The 25,907-nt window shown below is 40.5% G+C and overlaps 1 protein-coding gene across 3 annotated transcripts in view; it reads right to left on the reverse strand.

The window, feature by feature from the left end:
* Positions 1–25,907, reverse strand: part of Tmem241 (transmembrane protein 241) — a 121,607-nt gene that overhangs the window by 86,909 nt on the left and 8,791 nt on the right. For all 3 annotated transcript variants that reach the window (XM_047526892.1, XM_047526891.1, XM_047526893.1), the window contains exon 4: positions 9,806–9,887. In XM_047526892.1, the coding sequence (XP_047382848.1) occupies positions 9,806–9,887 (82 nt within the window). The remainder of the gene's footprint in view (positions 1–9,805; positions 9,888–25,907) is intronic.

Here is a 25,907-nt window from a genome sequence, read left to right on the forward strand (position 1 = left end):
CTCTGAAGCTTTACATATTTTAAGTTTTTATATGTGTTCTAAGATTATTAAAGGAAGAACTAGGATGTAGTTCAGTGTTAGAGCACCTACCTAGCATGTGCAAGGCCCTGGGTTCAATTCTTCGCCCTGTATCCCCCAAAAAAACATTAAAGGGATTTTTTTAAAGGCGGCTTTATCCATTAGGCCCATGTTTGGGAAGGTGGGCCCCTGGCATTCCAGTTCTTGACTTGAGAGGCTGGCAAAGAAAGTCCCAGGTTTGTCATGTGGCACATGAAAGCAAGTGTGCAAGGGTGACCTGAAGCTTATCAAATGAAGTCCTTATTTGAAAATGCTTTTGCCTCCTTGGCTATAAAATCAGTAATGAGATCAGATTTAGAAATGAGACCCTAACACTAGACCTAACTCTAGATTTCAAAGAGCCTTAATTTTCTTTTATGAACCGTAGACTGCTCAGTCTTCTTAGGCTCTACTCTGACCACAATCTGGAAAAGGATCCACCCATATGTGTAGAATTGATTTTAAAGCACACTAATAATAGCTGCCAACAATGTGTTAAGCATACAGTGCCAACGATTTATTTGGATTCTCTTATTTAAAACTCTTCCCAACAACTCTATGAGTAGAAGCTATTACTCTGATTTTTAAAGATAGAAAAACTGAGGCTTAGAGACTAGGCCCCTTGCTTAAGTTCTCACAACTGGTTCTGAGACAGTTGTGACTCTAACCCTGGACTGACTGCAAAGCCCAGGCTCCCAGCCTCAATATTATGACACTTAAATTATGTCAAGTCCCTAGTGAAAGCTTCCTGAATCTCCAACAGTCTGAAGTTCAATCTGATTGGTATGTTCTAAATCCTGGCAGTCTGTTTATCCCAGTATGACTGGTACAATACAAAATGGATGAACCAAGTAAAATCTATGCCATTTTTTAAAGGGATACCCTCACCTCCTGCTTAAATTTTAAATCTGAATTTCTTAAGCCATTTTTCCAACTGAGAAGCTAGCAGGCCTCAGAGAGATTCTACAATTGACCAGTTAAACTCCAGCTGCCTGTACAGTATTAAGCCAGGGGTGCTGTGATCCCAGCCACTCAAGAGACTGATGCAAGAGGATCTCTTGAGCCCAGGAGTTTGGGACCAGCCTGGGTAACACAGCAAGAACCCCATATCAAAAAAAGAAAAGGCAAAACGACAGTATCAAAGACAGTTTGCCACTTCACCATCTTTCTTGGCTTCTAATTGCCTAGTCGGAAGTATGTTACACTAGTTCAGAAGACCCTCTAGTGACTGCTTCTTTTAGGAAATCTGCCCTTTCTTATCTTTGTGGAGTTAGCTTCAGCAGGACTTACGTTAAATCAAACAAAAATTCTGAGAAACAATAATAGCAATTGTAGTAGGTAAGACACACTGAATGCTTAGAACGTGCTAGACACTATTCTACCTGCTTTCGCATATTTAAAATGTATCGTGACTCCACAAGTGAGCTGCTGTTAACATCCCATTATACAAATAAGAAAACTGAGGCATCTGTTCTGATTCCGTTTTTAACCTGCCTCTTAATCATGAAACTGCTTTTAGATAACCTAAATATCTACTTGCTATTAAAGAGAACAGAAAAATAAGTATATGCTTCCACAATATCAAGAATCTTAGAATGGCCTCAATAACAAAAGATCCAACCACCTTTCATTAGGGAAAAAATGGCCCAACACCAACCACTGTCAAGCTCAAATCACCATTTTTTACGTAACTCTGCCAAAATATAATTGAGCAAATTTGAAAATATAGCAGGTCAATTCATTTAATTACCTAGGGCACAATGAACAACTAATTTATTCTTTAGAGTGTATTAGTTTAAAATTTAACATTTCATCCATGTGCTAATGAAATTTTTGTCTCGCTATGAGAGAAACGGATAACTATTCCTTAGGAATATTTCATTATTCCCATGCTTCGCAGATGGAATTTTGAAGCCTTGATTATTTGTTCAGATGTTGAAATTAACCTAGGGCAGTGTTCTATGGAAAACCCTGGCCCCATCGACAGACATGGCCTTGGGTCACTCTGCAGGGGTGTGGATGACCCTTAGGTCAAGCAAGTCCTGGGCTAGCCTCTTAATTTCTACAGAATGCCAATCCAGCTGGATATGGTACCTCATGCCTGTAGCAACTTGGGAGGCCAAGGAAGGAGGATAGCATGTTCAAGGCCAGCCTTAGAAACTCAGTGAGACCCTGTCTCAAAATTTTAAAATATAATAAAAAGGGCTGGGGATGTAGTTCAGTACTAAAATGCCCCTGTATTTAATGCCTGGTACCAAAGAAAGAAAGGAAGAAAGAAAGCAAGCAAAAGAAAAAAAAAATGTCAAACCTACTTTCTTCTTTTTAGGTGATTTTTAAATATCTAGATATATCCTTAATATTGAATATGGAATAATTGCACTCTAGGTCCCTGCTACATAAAGTCACCTTGGCAACTGTTGGCATTCCAATTTTTATCAGAATTGTGCATGCAAGAAATAATGTTCCTAATGGATTGTCTGAGGCTATCTGCCCACACTAGAATGGAGTCAGATAACCAGAGAGCCATGGTTTTTACCCCCAGCAAATTTTGTCTTCTGTCTCCAAATGCACTAAGAATCCTAGACACTAGGTTTTGTGGGTTTGATTATAAGGACAGTATGAGATACTTGCCCCAAGAAGTCTCCCAGTCAATCTTTTATGGGGACCCAGAGACCCAATCTTTTATGGTCCCTTGAGACCCAGCAGTGAGAAATAGCACTGCTTTTCTTCAGCAATGGCTCTGCTCTAATAAGCACTGAGAGTCATGTGATTTTTTTTATTCAGCTACGGAAAGCTGAGAGCTAAATTCAAGGTCCAAGTGCATTTATATCATAAAATAATATGGCATAAATATGCATTAAATCTCTGTGGTTTCATCTATCTATATTTTTTCTAAAATCCTCTGCATAAAAATATTTATCTTGTTTTCATTATAATTATTTTTATAAATGACTGTGATAGCCAGCTTTTCATCACTGTAACTAAAATGCCCAACAAGAACAACTTAGAAAGGGAAAATTTTATTTTATTTGGGGTTCAAGGTTTCAGAGACTCAGTCCATGGATGGCAAACTCCACTGCTGTCAGCCTGAGATGAAGCAGAGCACTGTGGCAGAAGGGTGTGGCAGAGGAAAGCTGCTCAGCTGGGAGTAGTGGAGCGGGGGACAAGACACGATCCCCAAGGGCATGCCCCCAGTGACCCACCACCTCCAGCCATACCCCACCTGCCCACAGTTACCACCTGGCACAGTAGTCCTTTCAAATTACTAATCCATCAGACAGATTAATTTGCTCATTATATTATAGCTCTCATAATCATTTCACTTCTGAACATTACTGCATTAACACAGGAGCTTTTGGGGACACCACATGTTCTAACTACAACAGCTACCATGCATCCTTTTTGGAACCTATGAGGTACTTGAATATGCACAGGTGTACAAATAAATGAATATTCATAAATTGATTTTGCATGATATAATTTATTTACATAAATATTTTATTTACATAAGAGGATCAGATTACCCTCATCTCTAATGTACCTCCAGCACAAGCTCAGAGGCCATTTCTGTTCTTTCTTTCAGTCAAGAGCTGACTGGTTACAGGCCTTGTTGTATGAAAAATAGGCATCTGAATATATAAGATGAATATACAAGGAACTTCTTCAGTTTGGCAAAATGCAAATCCTAAGAGACATGCATAGGAATAAGAAAAGGTCTCAGGAGGCATCGACTCCCCAGTTGGCACAAAAGCCTGTATTGTACTGTCGAAGTAACAGAAAAAAAAAAAAAAAAAAAGACTAAGACAATAAACAAAAGTCATCTAACCAAAAAAAAAAAAAAAAAAAAAAAAAAGCATTGGAGCGATGGGCAGTTTTGCCTGGTTTCGTGAACTGCACTTTTACCCAACTGCACATTACTGAATTCAGTTAAATTAAATATGCATATCCCCAAAGGAGTGCTAGTGAGACAGGTGAGAACACATTATCAGTTCCTTTTCATACGATCCCCAAGAAAAGTCTTTCTGGAGCTTTTAAATGTTTTTATTTTTTAAAATTATGGTAAAATATGCATAATTTACCCCTTTAACCATTCTTAAGAGGCATTAAATACACTCACATTGTTGGACAGCCGTCAACACCATTCATTTCCAAAACTCTTTGCATCTTGCTGAACTAAAACTCTGGACCCATAAAACACTAACCCCTGCATTGTCTCCTCCAGCCCCTGGTAAGTATCCCTCTTTTCTGTCTCCATAAACTTAACTACTCTAAGTATCCCATATAAGGGGGATTATTCAGTGTTTGTCTTTGTGTGTCTGGCTTATTCATTTAGTATAAGGTCCTCGAGGTTAATCCATGTTGCATCATGTGACAGGATTTCCTTCCTTTTAAAGGCTGAATAATGTATCATTGTATGTGTTACCACATTTTGTTTATTTAACCACTGGTGGACACTTGAGTTGCTTCCACCTTTTGGCTATTGGGAATAATAGTCAAGTGAACATATATGCACAAATCTCTCTTCAAGTTCCAACTTCCAATTCTTTTGGATATATATCCAGAAGTGGAATTACTGAATCATATGCTAATTCTGTTTTAATTTTTTTCAGGAACCACCATACTGTTTCCCGTGGCAGCTATATGATTTTACATTTCTAACAGTAGTGCCCAACACTTGCTATTTTTTTTTATAATAACCACCCTAATGGGTATGAAGTGGTATCTCATAGGTTTTTGCTTGTTTCCTCATGGAATTTATTTATTTTCCCTATTTTTATTGGTGCATTTTAACTATACATAATGATGGAATTCACTGTTACATATTCAAGCATGCACACAAATATCTCATAGATTTGATTGGCATTTTCCTCATGATTAATGATGTTGATCATCTTCCCATGACCATTTATACATCATCTTTGGACAAATGTCTATTCAAGTCCTTTGCACACTTTTGAATCAAGTTGTTTGGGTTTTTGCTGTTGATTTTTAAAAGTTCTCCTTATAATCTCTATATTGTTTCCTTAACAGAGAAGTAGTTTGCAAACATTTTCTCTCATTCTGTAAGTCACCTTTTTACTTTCTTGATAATTGTCTTTTGATGCACCCAAGTTTATCATTTTAATGAAGTCCAGTTAGTCTGTTTTTGTTGTTGCTGTTGCCTGTGCCTTTGGTACCAGAGTCAAGAGATCACTGTCAAATCTGATGTCATAAATCTTTTCCCCTGGAGTCCATAATCTATTATATGATTATGGGAAACACTTTTAGATGGGGCAAGAAGGTAATGAGAATCTTAGGAGGGGTTTACTGAATTGCCACCAAGTCCACATTGTTTATTGAACAAAGTAACCTTTATAGACTGAACTGGAATCACCTTGATGAGAAAACAACATAAAAGAAGGAAAGCAACCCCTACTCAGCAGTAACAGGGACCTCAGAGGACAGCTTCTTCATTCGACACCAACACTTACATTCTTTCCTTTGTGGAACCAGTTCCTTTATGTGATATTGGAGCCAAAGGCAGAGGAGACCCACAAGCTCCATCTTGCTTAACTGAGTAATCCACTCCAGATGGGTTTAATTATCGATGTGTGTTCCTTCATCAACACCTCCCTCCATCCCATCTCCACCCACAACGTGTTGAGTGGCTGCTGAGCTCATGGAAGAGAGAAATCATGACAAGCAGTTAGGAAAAATCAAGTTCAAAGAGATCAGCAAGAAAGTCAATTCCAGTCCTGTCAAGTGCCTTAACCAAGATTTGCACAGTCCCTCCAACTGCTGACCCTGGCCCTGCCTAAGCAAGAAAATGACATGGTTTGAGCAGTAGGCAAATCACCAGCACCAGTGGCCTCTCACCAGCAGGCTCACTCATGTAGGAATTTGTACATCTGTCCTAAACACTCGCCAGCACAGGTTTTGAGGCAACCCCACATAGGGGAGCAGGCCTCAGGCCAGGAAATTATGAGAGTAACAACGAACCATCAACACTGTACTGTCCAAAGACTGACACTCATGCCATAAGAGCCATCACCACGGTGACGTCATTCAGTGCAGGAAAGCTGGAGGCAGGCCAGAATCAGCTGTGTAGGAGAGTCTGACTTCATATGACATCCACACTGGCAACAGAGAGGTGCCTAGTATGTACTTGACGCTGAATATTCGTGGTGGCTGTTCCCATGGGGAGTTTTATGTCTCTCATTGCCTCTCATCCCTTTCATTTCCTCAAGGTCAGGAACCAGGTCTTCTTTGTCTTTAAGCCCCAGCACACAGTAGGTCCCAAATAAATCTTTGCTTAATGGATAACCACAAGAACAGTCTTCTTTTGGCTTAACTCTATATATCATTTGTTTGTGAGTTTGAGGTGGAGAAAATTCAATGAAGAACTCTTTCCGCGGGGTCCTTGCAGAGTTTGCCTGGCTTCCTCCTGGGAGCTGCACATCAGGAGACCAGAACTTCAAGGCCTTGCCACATCAAGGAAGTCTTCATGGGAGAGCTACCTTGAAAGTGTTTTGCATAACTACACACCCACAGATTTTAACTAAGCACTTTCCCCTCCAATTCCTTATGGATTCATTAAACTGACAGCTTGGCAGCAGCATATTGATGCCTGTTTTCTATCCAACACAAACTGTACCAATGCCTCATGTTTATCCATCCTAGGAAGCAACTGTGTAAAAACAAAGAGTTCAAAAACAAAGAAAAGATGCTGGGTGGAGTCCGTTTGCTCAAAAACAGTAATAAGTGTCTCCTATCCATCCTTCCTCCCACTCCAACTGGGTATATTTGGAGTTGGGTTGTTTCCCTTGGTTTAAAGAGTTTGAATTGAGTGGCTTCTCTGTGCCGGTTAAAGAAGGCTATTCTCTAGGTCGAGACTTCTCAACTACTGGTCCACGAGAAGATAAGGAGCGCACACAAAATGTAAATCAATGCACTACTTCCTTCATCAAACGGTCTTGCTGTTAAAAAGAAGCAGCAGTAGCAGCCACTCAATGAAACAAGTGTGTGTATTGCTGAAGCTGATGTATGTCCTGGCACGATCTTCTCACAGACAGGTAGCACGGAGCTGTGGATTGCACTTGGAGAAGCATTGTTCTAGCTTACAGAACTCCCCATCTGCCTGAAGCTGCGCTAGACTGACATTTACAATGGACTTTAGCCCCCCTCATATCCATGTCCCTTTTTTGTTAAGGCTTCCCAATATTAAGAATCTGCCACACCCTCTTCTTAGTCAATGGGATCCAGGTGGGGATCCTGTAGGACCAGGACTAGTCAATCAGTGCTCCCAACCTCTCCAACCACAGCAAATGTTTCAGGAAGCCAAGATCCAGGGCCAGCCAATCAACATAATTCCATCCTCTGAGTCAGTTTTCAGATTAGGGATAAGCAATGGCCCTGACTGATTGAATCCAAGGGAAACCTGGAACTCATAGAGGAACTACTAGTAAGACTGTCTCCATTTTAGTTATAAGAATGTAAGTCTGGAGTTAACATCCAAGGGGGGAAGGTGGCTGTGAAATGGGGCTAAGACAGAGAAGGGTACTGAAAAACAATGAAAGGAACTGGACTCTGAGCTGTCCTCGAACCTCTGGACCTCTACATCTCAGGTAGGTCTCTACCCTACAATTTTTATTTATACCAGTAAATTTCCTTTTGTTTAGACTAGTTTGTGAATTTTCTAACACATGTAGTCTAAAATTATGCATGAATTCTTTTACCCTGGTCTCACTCAAAAATCCAAGCCGGGTACAGTGGCCCATACCTGTAAACCCAGCTACTCAGGAGGCTGAGGCAGGAGCATTGCAAGTTTAAGGCCAGCCTGGGTAACTTCAAAAAAAAATTTTTTTTTTTAATGGGCCAGAGATATAGTTCAATGGTAGAGCAGGCACCCCTGGTTCAATCCCCAGTACAAAATGGAAAAAAAATCCTTATGCATTGGTCCTAAAGACAAAGGTGGGGAGTCAGAAGAGCTGCCACTACCTGGGACAAGAGGCAGGTTAGCAAAACTTTCCACATCTACTCTCTTCCTCTGTCAGGTGACTGGCATCTGCCTCACCATCACTTGTTTGGTGATTATGAGAATCACAGAAAAAGATACAAAGGAAATACTCTGGAAATCCAGGCAAAAGCACTCTACAAACAAAAAGTATTATAAGCACAATGCCTTACTTATTCCACCTTCAAAAGGCCGGCACCCATGATTACCTAGAGCCTAGAAAAAAATTGTAAAAGCCTTTGAGCAACAAATTTTTTTTTTTTTTTTTTTTACCGAATCCTCTCTCTGCAACAGGAGGAGAAACACCCTCTGCTGGACAAGGGGTGGAAAGTGAGGCAGCAGATTCCTAGGCGCCTGACTGGCCTGATGGAACCAAGACCAGGCCATGGAAAGCCCACGCAAGCCACATGTTCTGGGCTGAGCACCAACATGAACTGCAGGTCAGTTCTTAGGCCCACCCAGGAAGTTTCTCCCACTGTATGTATCATTCCATCTTCTCAAGCTTATAAATCACAAAAGAAAAACAATGATTTAATTTTGAAATTACGTTCTCCACAGCTATTTTGCAACATTGGAATTGTTGAAACAGTAACATTGTTATACAGTTAAGTGGATTTTGTTTGTTTTTATTGTTATATTTGAGATTTCGGGGACTAATATAACAACAAACAATATAAAAAGAACTCTTTTGCAAAATCAACTTTTTTCCAAAAGTCAGAACACAGGACATTTTCTAAGGAAAACACCAAGCCAGAGGTGGCACATGCCTTTAACCCCAGCCACTTGGGAGGCTGAGGCAGGAGGCTGCAAGATTGAGGCCAGCCTGGGCAACGTAGAACCTGTCTCAAAAATGTTTTAAAAAGGGTTAGGGATGCAGCTCACTGAAAGAACACCCCTGGGTTTAATCCTCAGTACCACAAAACAAACAAAAATAGCAGTTAGGGTACAAAAAAGGAACAGGAAGACTGGGGGTGTGGCTCAGTGGCAGAGCACTTGCCAGGCATGCACAAGACCCTGAGTTCTAACCCCAGCCCTGTTGGGGGCGCTGGGAGCAAACATTAACGCCATTCCTGATTTTTAGGCCACCTTCCATCAATGATGATTTTAATGGACTCTTTTTATGAAAACTAAATTTTTGGAGTTCTAAATAAGGGATCTGGAAGCAGCTTTGTTTTTCTCAGTTCCTACACTTGAGCAGCTCAATACTGGGTAGAAGAGGGTGAGAAAACAGAACACATAACTTATTCTACTAACATCCCCACGTACTGGGTGTCAACTTGCATCAGGCATTATGTTCGTGACCAAGGCCAGCATCCTCTGGGTCAGGTGACCAATAGGCAGGGTTCTAGTTCCTTAGAAGCAAGGAGCAGACTGAGCCCCCACCTGGCCCTCCTGCTCCCATAGACAGCCTGACTCCAGCAAGGGGAGAGCTGGCCTCCACTGAGAGGCTGCCAAAGCAAAGCCTATTGATGGCCGACTCTGCAAATACCACCACTCCTCTGCGTCTCTGCCTGAACCGCTCCACCTTGCAAAACAAGCTGGCCCTTTCTGATTTTTGGGTTATTTTCAATTCAGCAAAAGCAGGGGGAATGTCCCATGATGGCTCAGACCCAAGACTTGTTCTCCAAACTAACTTTACCATTATTAAGCTGATGCTCTGCCTCCAACCCCATGGATGCCAAATGCAATATGTCAAAAGGCAAAGGGGACGAGGAGAGAGGAGTTGTCCCCCTAACCCCAATCACCCACACTTACCAATCTGGACAAGGCTCTGGACCCAGCATAGATTATCCCCACAAACAGAACTGAAGCAGGAAGCCAGGTCAGAACATCAAATCTGAAAAGAGGAGGAAAAGCCACAATAACACCTTTGCTGCTTTATGTTTAAAAAAAAAAAAAAAAAAAAAAAAAAAAAAGATAGTTGGTGTCAGAGGCACCAATTCCAGTCACAGGGATTGTTTGAATATCCCTGATGGACTCCTTAAGTGAGATGTGATCTTTACACATTGTAGGAGTGACAGAGGGGCAGATATCCTTCCTTCAGCCCTGTCATTGTGCCAACTATCTAGCACTACTGACCCCAGAGTTGGAAATGGAAGAGGTCTTCCTGCAGACCAGGAAAGAAAACAAATCTGATTTTTTTTTTTCCCAAGGCTGGTGATTTTAATTTGGTCAGTAAAATTATAAAAAGGCTATTTACCTAGGATACATCAAACAGTTTCATAACAAAAAGAATCACTGAAATAAAAAGAATAAATTTTAAAAAGTAAATTCTAGAACTTTAGCAGGGTGGTCATATGCTGACTTCAACTATTAACCTGGCATTGTCAGAATTCTGTTTCAGGGAATCTTCAAGGACTTCTGAAGGGCACATTTCTTTGATCCAATTGTGGCCACACCAGGAACTGCTTTTCATTACAGAACAGAATCTCACTCTCCTCAAGAAAAGCAAAATCCTCATTTTCACATACAATGCATATCACTTGAGGTTGCAACCTGCTTCTCCCATCTGTTAGAAATGCATCTGATACACTGATTCAGTTGCTAAAGTTATCCAAAAGAAACCAGATTTTCAGCCTTTGCTGCTGTAGTGTTGCAGCAGACCCCAGCTGCCTTCCAGTGACATCTCTCCAGGTGGTCTTGTGAATTCAAAGAATGAAAATCCACAGACAAGGAAAGTGAATGTAAAAGAGTAGGACTTATCCAAGTGAGAAGAAAAGAGAGTTCCCCCAGGGTGAGACAGAATTCAGCAGGGGATGCAGTTAAGTGTACTTGTCTAGGGGCTTACATAGTTACTGGGTAGGAAAATTAATCAATACTATGTTAATTGGGTATTGGAAAACTACAAGGCTATTGGTCAATATCTGTGTTGATCGGGTATTGAAAAAGTACCAAGGCTAACTGGTCAATATCTATGCTAATCAGGTACTGGGAAAGTACCAAGGCTATTGGTCAATATCTACACTGATCAGGCACTGGAAAAGTGTTAAGGCTACTGGATCAGTCTGAAACATTCTACTAGGTGAGCCCTTGAATCTGTAGCATTCATGCAGGTCTGTCCCACCTCCCTTTCTCTGCTGCCCTAGGACAAGGAGTTGGCTGGAAAGTTTGGAATGTTTCTATAGGTTGATTTCATGGACTAGCCTGCTCATTTAGAGAAGCCTCTTTTGGGGCCCATTCCCCTAACTTCCTGTTTTACTATCTATCCTAGCTTCTTCACTAATAATGAATAAAATAAGCAATGCTGTTACCACAGGGTATAACACAATAATCCCACAATAATCCCAACTCACTGAACTGCTCTCTTGGAAAGGTGCCTGGTCAAGAGATCGGCTTCATTCTATTGCCTGGGGCAGGCACCCCATCCACGATCAGCTCTAGACCTAGTATTTCAATACTTCCAGGTGCTAGCAAGAACTTCAAACCTTACTACATAAGTTCATTCAACAATACTTTTGGCAACTAACAAAGTCCTGGGAGTTAATATGAGCAGCAGCCTCACAGTCAACATTTAGTGAGTGCATGCAACAAACCAGGCACTGTGCTACTAGTGTCTATGCTGTATAAAAATCTGCACAACAATCTTATGAGGAAGTATTAGATGGTCTCCAACTTAAAAACTTTCAACTTTATGATGATGTGAAAGCACTGTGAGAAAATAGAAAGTCTAGTGGTTCATTTTCAGAATATAGTATTTATAGCCTTATTTGGGACATAAGATCCAGTCCTAATCATTTTGAGATCCAACTGTAGTCATTTTAACTATCACCCTTCTCTGTGCCCACCCCAATTTTAAAATTAGTCAATCACGTAGATTGTAACCCTGAGCTCCTCCTATCAGAGAAAGGGGCAGTGCCGCGTTAGGTATAAAAACTGGAGGACTGCCCACCCAAGTGTGCTTGCTTGCAAGTCTTTGTTCCATAGCACACTCTTGCACAAGTAAAGCTTGCCTTGCTAAACTACTTCCGAGCACGTGTTTCTAAGAGCATACTCGTCCATCTTTTCTGGTTTTCATTTTCAAGTGGTATTCAATAGATTACATGTTTACTTAACACTTTATTATTAATAAGCTTTGTGTCAGATGATTCTGTCCAACTGTACACTAATTTAAGTGTTCTGGCCACATTTAAGGTAAGCTAGGCTAAACTACAATATTTAGCTGGTTAGATGTATTAAATGAATTTTTCACAGCATTTCCAGTTTACGATGGGGTTATCAAGGATATAACTCATCATGAGTCAAGGCGCATCTTTGTTATTACCCTACTGTGCAGAGAAGGAAACAGAGGCACAAAAATGTTAATGTTCTTTGCCTATGGTTAGGACAGCCAGTAAATGGCAAAACCAGAATTTAAGCCCAGGTCCATCTGGCTCTAAAGCCCCTCTCACAGTGCCCTCAGGCCTCATATGTCATTGAAAGACACTGACATGTAAGTAGATAAGCTGCACATATAGCAGAAGTCTAGTAGCAGATAAAACTGCTAATGATTTGAGGAACTATTCCTTGTTATCACTATCCCTGCTGCAATAAGAGGTGGGGCACCCCCGACCCAAAGGTGGATAGAGAGAGGGGGATGCAGTCTTCCACCCTCAAGGGCCAAGAGTCACATCAGCTAATTGCTATTCCTGTAGGAAAAGGTTTCTCACTTGACATTAAGCTTGCATGGATCACAGAAGGGACACAGGCCTGTGACCTGCTGTGCTTGGAAGGAGCCCCAGGCTATGGTGCAAGCGTTGATGAGGAAGTCTGGGGTGCACCACGTGAAACAGCAGCTGGTCTGGCTGCAGCAGGCCTGGAACTGTGGAATGTAAGGTCCGTGAAGTCCCAGACATTTGTTCCTCAAGTGCCCCTTCAAATAAACAGAGGAAACTCCTGCTGAGTCATGGACTCCAAGAGATACCAGAGTATCTCAGTGGCTGTGGATGTGAGGAAAAGAAAGCAAACCTACGGAATGTCTTGGAGTTTAACCCCTCAACCCGGAAATACAAAGCAATAACTTCAACCGGAAAAAAACACACAGACTTCTGGGAAATGTGCGATGGGGACCCAGGCATGGGACACTGGGGCTTGTGTTGACCACGATCATCTCACTCAGGGCCAATGGGGCAAAGCAGCATGAGCTCATAGTGGCACTTGGGACACCTGTAAAAGAAGCCATTGGCTGTGGGGCCCTTCGTTGGCCCTCCTGGGTGCTCACCAGTGAGAAGATGCCTCCTTCCACCACAGGCCAACATAACACCCCAGCTGCTATTAAGAATAACAAATATGAGTCTCTGGAAAAATGGCTGCCAGAACAGGTGTAGGTGAGGCAAGTGTGAAAATAACTAAAAATCAAGGATTCTGCATCTGGTTTCAAAGTTCTCGTTCAACTTTTAAGAATATATTCCAAATGAAAACCATAGAGTATATGTTAGGTATACACAAAGGAAAGCTTTGCCCAAAGATTGAAAAGTTAATGCATATTTGTGTTTTAAGTCAACATAGATTGTTCCATCAAAGCTAATTCCCTGATTTATCTGACTTTTGATAAACCTAATTGTCTATCCAATAGAGTCAGATAAAGGAGCTTCTGAATATATTATTAATGTCTTCCCCAGTCCCCAAACTACAATGTAAGCTTCCTACAGGTGGAAACTGCATGTTTTGCTTATATAAAATAACTAAAATACTACATTGATAATTGATAGAAAAGAGACTTAATGACGATGATGTACCCTAAGGACATCTGACCTCTTTAGTCAAGAGAGGGAAATCTTTTCCAAAAAAGTGATGTTTGAGCCAAAGTTAAATTGGGTACAGGAGTTGAGGGCTAGAGCAGTGCAAAGGACACAACATTTCAGACATAAATATGGCATGTGCAAAGGCCCTGTGGCAAGAGAAAAATTAGAGGAAGGCAAGTGTAGCTTGAGTAGATAGAGGAATAAACCCAGGGATGGAGAGGGTGTGATAGAATCTGACTTGCATTTTTAAAAAGTTGCTCTGGCTACAGTATAGAGAATATATTGGGATGACATTGGGGGTAATGCGCTAAGACAGAGAAAATCAAAACAGGTTTGATAGGGAAAAATCACAAGTTGTCTTAAAAATTATGAAAAATCTCACTGTGGGATACCCAAATGGAGATGTAAAGGAGACAAATGATGTAAGGGTCTGGGGATCCTCCCTCGTTCTCTAATAATCCAAAATATACTGTTAAATTTGTCTTACATTTGATGTTTCCTATATTCCCTTATCCTTCAACTTTGAGGATAAAATTCAAATATATTTTCTTCAATATAGTTTCCCTTTTGTTCACTGGAAACAGCAATAAGAGTTTCCTGTGGTTTAGTAAGGCTCTGTCACAAGGTTATACTTTATTGCTGTGGTATGAATATCTGGGCCCCCTCCAAATCATATGTTGAAATCCTACCCCTGAGGTGATATTATTAAAAGGTGAGGGTCTCTGGGAAATGATTAGGTCATAAGGACAGGGCTCTCATGAATGGGATTAGTGCCCTAATAAGAGACTTCAGAAAGCTAAGTCCCTTGCGCCTCCCACCACGTGATGTAACAGTGGGAAATTGCCATCAATGAACCAGCAAAGGGGCCAGCCACAGATACCAACTCTGCTGGCACCTTGATCTTGGACTTCCCAGTCTCTAGAACTGTGAGAAATAAAATTCTATTATTGATAAGTCACCTAGTCCATGGTATTTTGTTATAGCAACCCAAATAGACTAAGATATTCATAACTATTTATTAAGCATATGTTATATACCAGTATTCTAGTCATTGAAGATATAGCTCTTAAGACAGACCAAGGCCCTGTTCTCATGAAATTTACAAACAAGTGGAAAAATCAGACAATAAACAGATTACAGCAGTCACGGTAAGATAGAAGTGGGTGCGTAGTAAGGGGAGAGAGAGAATCTGCTGCAAGAGACAGAGTTGGCCCACAGCTACATTTACCTAATTTGAAGGACTATTAATACTTGCTGCTTCAGGAATAAGAATTTGGATCTCTGGCTTAAAGGGTTTCCATGACTGCTAAAGCACTATCCCAACTCTAAGGGCTCAGACTTGAGCCCATACTCTATCCCAACTCTAAGGGTGCAGATAAAACTCATGACAAATGGTCTCCCCTGTTTCTCCAGGTAGTGTGGAGACAAACTAAAGACAAAAGCCACCAGTTTGGTGCTCCTTTGTGCTGTCATCCCTTGAAATATTTTTAAACAATCGTTTCTCCAGGAAGCAATGAAACTATCATTTAATATCCTAGGTAGCTCTGCTAAAACTGAAGATTATTCTCTAGGGAGATCTGCCAACAAGCAATTTTTTTTCTTTTTGGTGCTGGGGCCTTGTGCATGTTAGACAAGTGCCCTACCACTGAAATACATCCCAACCCTTTTTATTATTTTATTTTGAGACAGGGTCTCACTAAATTGTCCAGGTTGGCTTTGAATTTGTGATCCTCTTGCCTCAGCCTCCCATGTAGGAGATTATAATCTTGTAATATTTACAATGTTATGTAAATATTTTGAAAAATAGCTTTTGAAAAGTAGAATGCATTTTCTTGCTCCCAAGGTACATTCTAGCAATTAGCTGACTAACTTTAACCACTAGCTGTAACAGATGTTCAAAGTTTCCACATGTCCCTGGACTGAGTCCTTTCTTCCATTAGAAGGTAGGTCATCTAAGCATGGGGGCAGAAAGGATGCACAAGTACGGTGCAGGGGGTTGGATGTAGTGGAAGGAATGTGACTTTTGCAGTTTAAAGCAAATAAGAAGGAGGCCATAGCCTGAGGTTGTCTCTGTACCCAGAGCTCTTACGTAAGCAAACCGCTTAACTTGGAGACATTTCTTGAACTTGACTGAAAAGTAAAAAACAAAAGAACTGAGCCTCAGCCAATCACAAGCAGTCACCAGCCCATTGGTCATACAAGTAGGACCCTCCCACTGAACTACACCAAGGCAGACACCTCGCTGCAACCAATCAGGTCATTTCTTTACTTTTGCATTCAGCCTATAAGAGCTCACAGTTGCTGCTACCACAGTGGAGCTCTCTGAATCTCTTCTGATTCTAAGTGTTGCAGGTTCGTGAATTGTTCTTTGCTCTCATAAGCTCTGCTAAATTTATTTGATGTAAAGTTTTTCTTTTAACAGTATCAGGCAAGCCTGGATCCATGTCCCAACTCTAAAGCTAGGTCGCAGGAACTCACTTGTTTCATGTGTAAAATGGGAACGATGACACTCAGAAGGGGCAGAGAATAATTATATGGTGCTTGGGGACAGTGCATAGCATAGTCAAAACGGCATCACTCAATAATGGTCATGGCTTTTTTTTTAAACATATAATTCCAAGGACAGTAGTCATTAAAGAAGACCAATATAACCACCAACATAAAATGTAAGGGCCCAAAACACTATAAAGTAAATTGACAGCTAATTAACAAATCAGGAAAAAATACTGATAACATAGAAAACAGGCCAGAGATTAGTGTTTTTATATATAATTACTTTTTACAAATTGATGCAAAAGTCAACTCCCCAAAGAAAAACAGTAGACAAAGCAGGTAATTTTCTCTCTCTTCCTCTCCCTCTCCCTCTCTCTCTCTCTCTCTCTCTCTCACACACACACACACACACACACACACAAATACAAATGGTCAATACATATAAAAAAGATTATTCGAGTTCCCTACTAATTAAAGAGCATTTAATTAGCTTTAAACTAAAGATATATCAAGTTTTCCCCCAAGAAACTAGCATTTTAAAAAATATTTACTGCCTAAGATAAGGGGTCATGAAACTGACACCTTATGTACATCTGTGAGATATAAACTGAGATCTTTCTGAAAGGTACATAAGTACTACCTGGCTACACTTATGAAAAGCCTTAAAAATACGCATATTCTGTTGGGAAAAATTCACTTCTGATTGTTTTCTTCCTGGAAAACAATCTTGGACACAGGAAAAGGCACACAAGATAATGTTTTCATTTACAAGTGGAAATAAAAAGGCATTCTGGCCTCATTGCTGGTCATTAAAAAATGCCAAACACTTCAGGGCTTGCCAATGTGTCTTCTGCCAGGAACCCTCTCCCACAGATACCACGTGCATGGCCCACTTGCATGAATTCAGATCTCTGTTCATATGTTACCTTATCTGTCAGGCTTCTTACCCACCTTCTGGAAAATAGCAACCATCCGTCATCCACTGGCGCGCGCACACACACATACCCCTTTCCTTGCTCAGCCTTACTCTTCTCTACCCTGAACTGCAATCAGACATGATGTAGTTATGTTTTCATCTGTGTGGTATCTGTCTCCTTCAGCTAGAAAGTCAGCTTTATGAAGCAAGGATTCTTATCTGTTTGTGCACTATATATCCCCCAGCACCTGGAACAATGTCTGGTATACAGCAGGCATCCAGATTTGCTGAAGAATCACCATGTGTTCCTTTTGTAATAAAATTCCTTTCTCTTTCTAGATTAATACAAGGAGAAAACAATAGCATCAAAATCCAGTCTTGGTCATCGCTGGCATTCTTCCATGATATTCTCAAGACCTTCAGAGACTCTGCTCTGATCAGAAGTGCTGATGCTGTCAGCCATTCTGTTTTAAAGGGCAGGGATAACTGCGAAAAAGCTCTATCTCCTAAATTTGTCTCTTTGAAATGGCCCTAATGGGGAATTCTGCAATTTCAAATTCAATAAACACTTATTAACAATCATGTTGTAACCTATAACCATGACAACAACAAAAAAATGAACTGCATTAAAAAGCAAACATACTTTTTTTCTTCAATAGATATGAACTTAGAATCATGGAGTAGATGGTTATTTTGTTTTCTATAATAATTGAATCTCTCTTTTTCCTATTAAAAAGTAGTACCTGCCGGGCACAGTGGCACACACCTGTAATCCCAAGGGCTCAGGAGGCTGAGGCAGGAGGATCGAGAGTTCAAAGCCAGCCTCAGCAACTTAGTGAGGTCCTAAGTAACTCAGCAAGACCCTGTCACTAAATAAAATATAAAAAAGGGCTAGAGATGTGGCTCAGTGGTTAAGCATCTCTGGGTTCAATCGCTGGGACAAAAAAAAAAGTTACTTACCATACTAGAAAAATTTGATTAACAACAAATAATCAAGAAAAGTACTGCAATTATAATCTCCTACCATGGATAACCACTGTTACTACTTTGCTGTGTGTCTCCTATGGTTTGGATCTTGAATGTTCCCCAAAGCTCATGTGTTGAAGGTTTAGTCTACAATGTCCAGAAGTGGGGTGCTGGGGAAAAGACTGGATAAGGGCTCTGACCTCATCAGTGGATTGGTCCACTGATAGCTGAATGAACTTACTGAGAGGAGGTGGAAACTGTAGGTAGGTGGGGCATGATTGGAGGAAAAAGGTCACTGGGGGAGAACCCTTGGATACTACACCTTGTCCCTGCCCCGCCCCCATACACACTTTCTGTCTGCAGGAGCAGAGCAGCTTTTCTCTGCCACACCCTTCCGCCATGATGTTCTGCCTTATCTCAGACCCAGAGCAATAAAGTCAGGCTACCACGGACTGAAAATGTGAGCCAAAATAAATCTTTCCTCCTACAAGTTGTTTATGTCAGGAATTTTAGTTACAGTGACAAAAAGTTAACACAGTGTCCTTCCAAATACTGCACAACTATAAACACTTCAAAAATGGAAGCCTATGTACACAGTGTTTTATAACCTGCTTAACATCTTCCTATGTCAAAAAAGTCACCCTCAATTTATTAATAACTGAATACCAGCCTACTGCTGGACATTTAAGTTAATCCTACATTTTTATTATTCTCATGCTGTACCGTGATCCTTGAATATGTTCTCTTCTCATATTCATGATGTTTTCACAATATTCAGGATGAATCCCCTGAAGTGGGATCACTGTCTCAAGATACATGCACTAAAGTTTATAAGTGATTATAAAATCACCTTCCAGGAAGGTTCCACTGACCTGTCCTCCTTTATCGATCCAACCATCTCTAAGATAGGCAAAGGTCTGAACACTAGAAACATATTAGGTACCCTTTCTCCACCTCTAATTCATCAGTGGGAGCCATCTGGACCCCCATGCTGGTTCATTCTTTCATTGCCCAGTTTGCCCACAAAGGAAGTAAGATGGAATTAAATCCTGAGGTGGCCCTGGCAGTATCTCGGGTCCCTGTGGTGTGGGGGCTCTGGGAAGCTGCTGAGCCAGTGAACATGGGTGTGTGTGCATGACTGTGTGTGCATTTATATGTGTGTGTGTGTATGCGTGTGTAGGGAGGGGGACTTCACAGTAACTCCTAGCTGGATGGCTTGCAGATCCTACCATGTTGAAGGACTGTTTGCCAAGGGGTCTGGTTTGGAAATTGTAGAGATATGTGATTTTCCTTAACTGATTTACAGGCACAAATGGTGCATCTTGTTTGAATCAGGGGCTTATTTTTCATTTGCATGCACACTACCATCCTTAAGAACCCTGATGAATAAAGCATTTTACAAGAAGTTAACAGAAGTCTGTTGGCACGAATTTAAAAACTGTTGTTATTGAGATGAAGACTAATTAAATTAAATCACTTGTTTTTCAAATAGAGCGTGCATTATTGAGAGAACATCTGCTCCCTGAAAACACTCTGCAGTATTCTATGCATGGGTGCCGGAAGGGCTCCTCCTATTGAATTCTTGAAAATTCTGTGTTCTACTGACACCTAGTGGACCTAAAAACAATTCCCAAATGTGAAAATAAGAGCAACGTGCCAGAGTTCATACACTGACTATTGACATTGTCTAAATTAGTAACTAACCTTACAACTCGAAAGTCAATAATTGCTTTACAGTTAAAAAGGACTTCTGCATACATTCACTTCCTCATCACAGAAGAGCCCAGATTTCATTGTTTTGATCCACTACTGGTAACTATGTTCCTTAGGGTCTTGCTCCCCCTTTTCTCTCTTCTTTCTATTTTTCTTAGGTCCTTCTCCTTTACTCTTCACTCTTCCCACTGACTCAAGAGAGGCTCACATACATTCCCTTGACAAAAGTCCAGTCCTGATTTTACTTGACCCCAAGAGTCCTGTGATACTGTCCTCAGAACAGAAGTCGGAGCAGGAGTAAGCAAAACTAAGGGCCACGGACAAATCCTGCCCACTGACTCTTTCTTTCTTCCTTTCCTTCTTTATTTCTTTTGCTACACCCTAGCCCAATTTTTAATTTTTTTTTTAATTTTGAGACAGAGTCTCTCTAAGTTGTGAATGTTGGCCTCTAACTTGGGATCCTCCTGCCTCAGTCTCCCAAAGAGCTTAGATTTCAGGCATGCGCCACCTTCTGAAAATAGCCATGCCCCACTCATTGGGGTATTGTCTGTGACTGCTTTTATGCTATGATAGCAGAGTAGTTGCAACAGAGATAGCATACCCCACAAAGCTTCCAGTATCTACTCTCCAGCTCATTGGCCAAACTGACTTAGAATACAGCAACTCAGGTCCAACCTCTGGAACTTACCAGCTGTAGTACCCAAGGTTTCACACGAGGCAATTGTCCTGGTTAGTCACAAAGGGTCATGATACCAGTGAGTTTCTAGAAAATTCTATTTTTTTAGGGCACTTTCATAACTGGTTCTTCTCACCTCTCTATACATGTGAAGTCATCATTTCTTCCCACTTCAGTTTTAGTCACTGGCCCAAGAGTCTCAAATGTAACCCCAGTTCATGCAGAAATGGACATTTTGTCACCTACAGTACAGTTCCTACAATCCCTGAAGGTCAACAAGAGCCTCAAGAGGCCAATTCTCAGGTCCCAACACTGCCAGATTTGAAAGACCCCTACCTTCCTTCAAGTTCAGGCCTTGACCTCACTGCACTTGCCAGATCTGCCGCCCAGCAGGCACCACTGTCAGCGAGGCTGCCCCTCCACTTGCCAGTAGATAGTCAATGAATGAATGAAATCTAAGCTAATGTGCATGGCGTAATGTCTATGAGCTCAGGTCTGGGGGTTTTACATTGAGTACTGCTGCCTTGGCCTCAAGAAGAGCCAAAGAGAGGCTTCACGAACATAGAGCATGAGGGATGATCTATGATAAAACAGGAGTTCCCAATACTCCTGCACTGTGCTCTGGGTGCTATAGGCTCAACCTGCAGACCCTGACATAGGCCAAAGTCAAAGTCCCATCCTTTCACCTACACTGGGCTCATGAACTCTTTTCCAACACCAAAGAGATGTTATTCAGCAGTATGTCCTTTCTGTGGTTCTCAGTAAGTTTTCTGAGGAACTTCTGAAAGTATGTTTCATTATCTTCCCAAATATACATATATACACATATAAATAACACACTTGCACACACACTTAATTCCTCTGGAGAGAAAACAACAGAGAAAAGTATTTAAAACACATGAATTTGAGTGCTAACTTTCCTCTGTGTGCAAGGATAACTTTTTAGAATTGCAAGAGACACTCAAAATGATAAATACCAGCATAGCAAGAAATACTAAGGGAAATTCAACCATTAATAGCTTTGACAAAGGTGGGTTATCTCACTTAAAAATGATCAATAATGAAAAATAAGTATCATCTGGACCATAATTGATTGGTTAACTGCTCATTTCTTTACAAACTGTGCTGAGTTAATTTAGAGGTTTTATTAAAGATACTTGTTGTTTTGTGGTGTTAGGGATTGAACTCAAGGCCTCACATATGTCAGGTAAGTGCTCTACCACTGAACTACACCCCTAGATCTTTTGTTTTTTATTTTGAGACAGAAGCTCCGTAAGTTGTCCAGACTAGCCTCAAACTTGTAACTCTCCTACTCAGGCTCTAGAGTAGCTGGGATATTTTTTGTGGTTCTCCAGCAAATATTCTTCATAGAAAATAAATGGGTGATGGATTCTATTTCATCTTAGAAATCTCTGATCACAAAGGCACTGTAGCATAAAACTTTTAACTTAGAACCTTACAAATTAAAAGAAAACTTGAGTCAGCCATAGTGAAATAAGTCCCAGCTTCTTAGGATGCTGAGGCAACAGGATCTAAAGTTTGAGGCCAGATTGAGCAATTTAGTGAGACTCTAAAATAAAAATAAAATGGCTGGGAATGCAGCTCAGTGGTAGAGCATCTGCCTTGCATGTACAAGGCCCTGGATTCACTCCCCGGTACTAAAAGAAAAGAAGAAAAAAAGAAAAATGAGTGAATCCAAAATTTGCTCTTACTTGGGATGGATAAAAAATGGCAAGTATGTTAAAAATTATTTTCAAGTGTTTCTATTTCCACATGTAGACGACATACATTAGCTGCAAGATGGTGCCTGAGGTCTCCAGTGAAATCGCACCTGGAGCTGACCTCAGCAATGACTTGAGAACCCAAGAACGTCATGATCTCATGGTGCTACCAGATGTCTAGTCAGATGACACAGTTCACAAGGTTCTTTTAGGATTGCATTTTGGAAATAAAGGAAGCCTGCAGCAAAGGACTTCATCGTCTGCTGGAAAAATCACTTCAGTGTTTTGCCACGGCTTGGCAATAGCAGTAGCTGCCATATAATGACAAGTGGGTGGTTGTAAAATGGTGCTATCTGTTCCAAGACAGAGGGTTCAAGGGTATCATCCAAGACCTGATGGTACATGATGTGGCCGAGTCTGCTGGACACAGCAGACATGCAACATAAGAAATATTGTGGGGCAGACAAACCACTGCAAACAAAGCCTTCCTAGACCAGAACTCCCAGCCTGCAGCTGACTGTAGACTCATGGGCCATATTTAACCATTACTGTTTTAAGACTGAGCTCAAACATTCATATTGTTATATTGTGTGCATGTACAAATATGTCACAACAAATCCCATCATTGTATACAACTATAATGTACCAATAAAAAAATGTGGAAATGTGGAAAGACAAATAGTAATAATAATTAAATATGAAAATGTTTATGGGAATCAAATCACTGTAAAATAATAAAGGGGCTGGGGATGTAGCTCAGTGGTGGAGCACTTGCCTAGCATATGTGGGGCACTGGGTTCGGGCCTCGGCACCACATAAAATAAATAAAATAAAGTACTGTGTTCATCTATAACTAAAAAAAAATTTAAATAATAATAATAAAGACAGTAATGAAATAATTGAGCTTTGGGGTGGTTGATTATGAACTGACAACGATACAGACACACTGATGAAAGTTGTTTTGCAGTAGTTGATGCTTGCTAAGCACTACAATAAGTGTCAGGTCCTTGCAAACCATTTCTTATTTCATCTTTACATCCCTAAACTACCACTTTATTGAACATTTACTTGGTGCCAGGTACTGAGCTTCATATATGTCATAAAATACAATCCCTATACTTACAAAAAAATGTGTTGCCAGGTTTTGAGGCTCACTCAAGAGGGAATATGGGATTCTCTGTTCTCCAGTTTACGAGAGCAGTCTAACTGCATTGTCTGTGGCCTATGCTGTTCAGTACCAATTTGGGACCCACCCTCCAGTCCCACAACTATAATTCCTGCTCCATAATGACCTCTGGGGTTCTGCTGTGGTTTCCATTTTTAGTAGAGCCAAACCTCTGCTATAGCTGCACAAGCACACAGCTACCCAGTAAAGCTGGGCTTCAGTTTCTCAATGACATAATCAAAAAAGTCAGCCCAGTAGGAAACAGCAACCACTGCAAACATGAACCCAGCTGGACACCATGAAGGAAACTTATTACTATATCCTTCTGCTGGCCATGGGATAAAACCCCTTTCTTAGAGGTGGTGGTAACTAGAAATCCTCAGCTGTGCTAGTGGTAATTAGCTGAAGATCTAGACACTGGGATATTTAGCAAGAAGTTCAACTGAGCTGACATATGTGTGTAGCTGTGAAACCACCTAAGGATTCCAGAAGACGGAGGTGAAGAGGCCTCAAAGAAGTTTAGCAAGGACGCATGAGCTTGGATCTTCCAAGATGGGTGGAAACCAGCATCACATTGTAGAGTCCAAGGGACAAGGGTGTCTGGTGGTCTCACACCTGTCCTGTCAGTGTGTAAGTTTCCCACTTATTCTAGGGAAACAATCTTGAGAATGTTTTACTTTAACTGGTTCTACTGGTCATTACTTCCCTTACCCTCCGCCAAAAGGCAATACACGCGTGAAGAATACCACTGGTAAATGAATAGTAAAAAAAAAAAAAAAAAAAAAAAAAGAGTGGTCTATAAATCCAATTGGATATTATTCAGCCTTAAAAAGACATGAAAGTTTAGTAATCCCAGTGGCTCAGGAGGCTGAGGCAGGAGGATCGAGAGTTCAAAGCCAGCCTCAGCAAAAGTGAGGTGCTAAGCAACTCAGCAAGACCCTGTCCCTAAATAAAATACAAAATCGTGGTAGTGAAAAAGTTCCCAAGCTGGATGGTGGTGATGGCTGCACAACACTGTGAATGCAAACAATGCCACTGAATTGTACATTTAAAAATAGTTAAGCCAGGCATGGTGGCACACACCTGTAATTCTAGCTAATCAGGAGGCTGACGCAGGAAGATCGCAAGTTCAAGGTCAGAAATGAATGGAATATAAGAAGGGGCTGGAGATGTAGCTCAGTGTTAGAGAGCTTGCTCAGCATGCCCAAGGCCCTGGGTTCAATACCGAGTACTGCAAAAAAACCAAAATGAACAAACAAAAAAAACAAGGTTAAAATAATAAATGAATGTTATGTGAATTTTAACACTGTAAGCAAAATATTTTAAATATGCTTTTAAGGTAAGACAAGTAATTTTTAAAATACTATTATTACTAAATAAGTCACTTACATCACAAATCCTAAGACCCATGTTGACTAGCACCAGTGACCCCCCCAGTCCAAAATGTGATCTCCAATTCCCTAATTTGAATACAATCTTCTCCTGTGGAGGAAAAAACTGAACTCTTTGGAACCAGTGTGCTTCATTATGTGACTAAACATTGGAACTATCATAGGCCTTATGAATTCAGGATTCCTGTTTGTTTAAGTGAAGCCCAGTTCTCAGTGAACTATCCACCATGGAGTTATTAAGTAAGCCTTGTGCTTAATATAGTACACAAAACCCCAAAAGTATCTTTATTTCATCAAGCTAAGGATGCCAGACGATGAAAATGCAAAATTATGACTTAACTACTCCCCTGGAACAGTTAATCATCTTATGTATAATATATTTTCAGAAAATAGACTATGATTTAATAAAATCAGGTAAGTTAATATACATCTATCTTCCCAGGGCCTCTTCTCCATTAAATCTCTTAATTAATTAAGTTTTTTGTTCTCTAGCTTTATAGTCTCAGAAGTCAAAATAATTAGCATTACACTTGACATATTCTCAAACCTGCTTCAAAGTGATGAACAAAAGGGTAGCTTAGCAAGTATCTTAGTTAATCTGGTTAATGGTGAAGTCAGGTAGAATAATTTGGACTACAAATTGAAAAACTTGGCGTGATTATTCAGTTGAGATATTTATATATATACTTTAAATTGATTTTTTTTCATTTTGCATATCATTTCAGGTTAGACAGGACATTCTCAAAGAATCTGGATGATTTATTTAGGTAAGGCAGGACCAGATAACTCAAATTATATTTATATCTGAAAAATGTCATGGCTTTGGAGATTTCTTTTAAATGTGTTTAAAGTCTGTTTTAATAGAATCATAATAATGAACATAATGTCTGGTCTGGATTGGACCCTGGACCAGAGTTTTGGCAGGGAAAGCTATAAAGGATACTATTAAGACTGACAAAAATATGATCTGTAGATAAGATAAGAGTGTTGCACCAATGTTAATATCCTGATTTTGATAATTATACTCTAGTCATGTTAAAAGGCTATCCTTGCTCTTAGGAAATACACACTAAAGAATTTGAAGTAAAAAAAAGAT

Source organism: Sciurus carolinensis, chromosome 15 (genome assembly GCF_902686445.1).
Source record: "Sciurus carolinensis chromosome 15, mSciCar1.2, whole genome shotgun sequence".
Taxonomy (NCBI): Eukaryota; Metazoa; Chordata; class Mammalia; order Rodentia; family Sciuridae; genus Sciurus; species Sciurus carolinensis.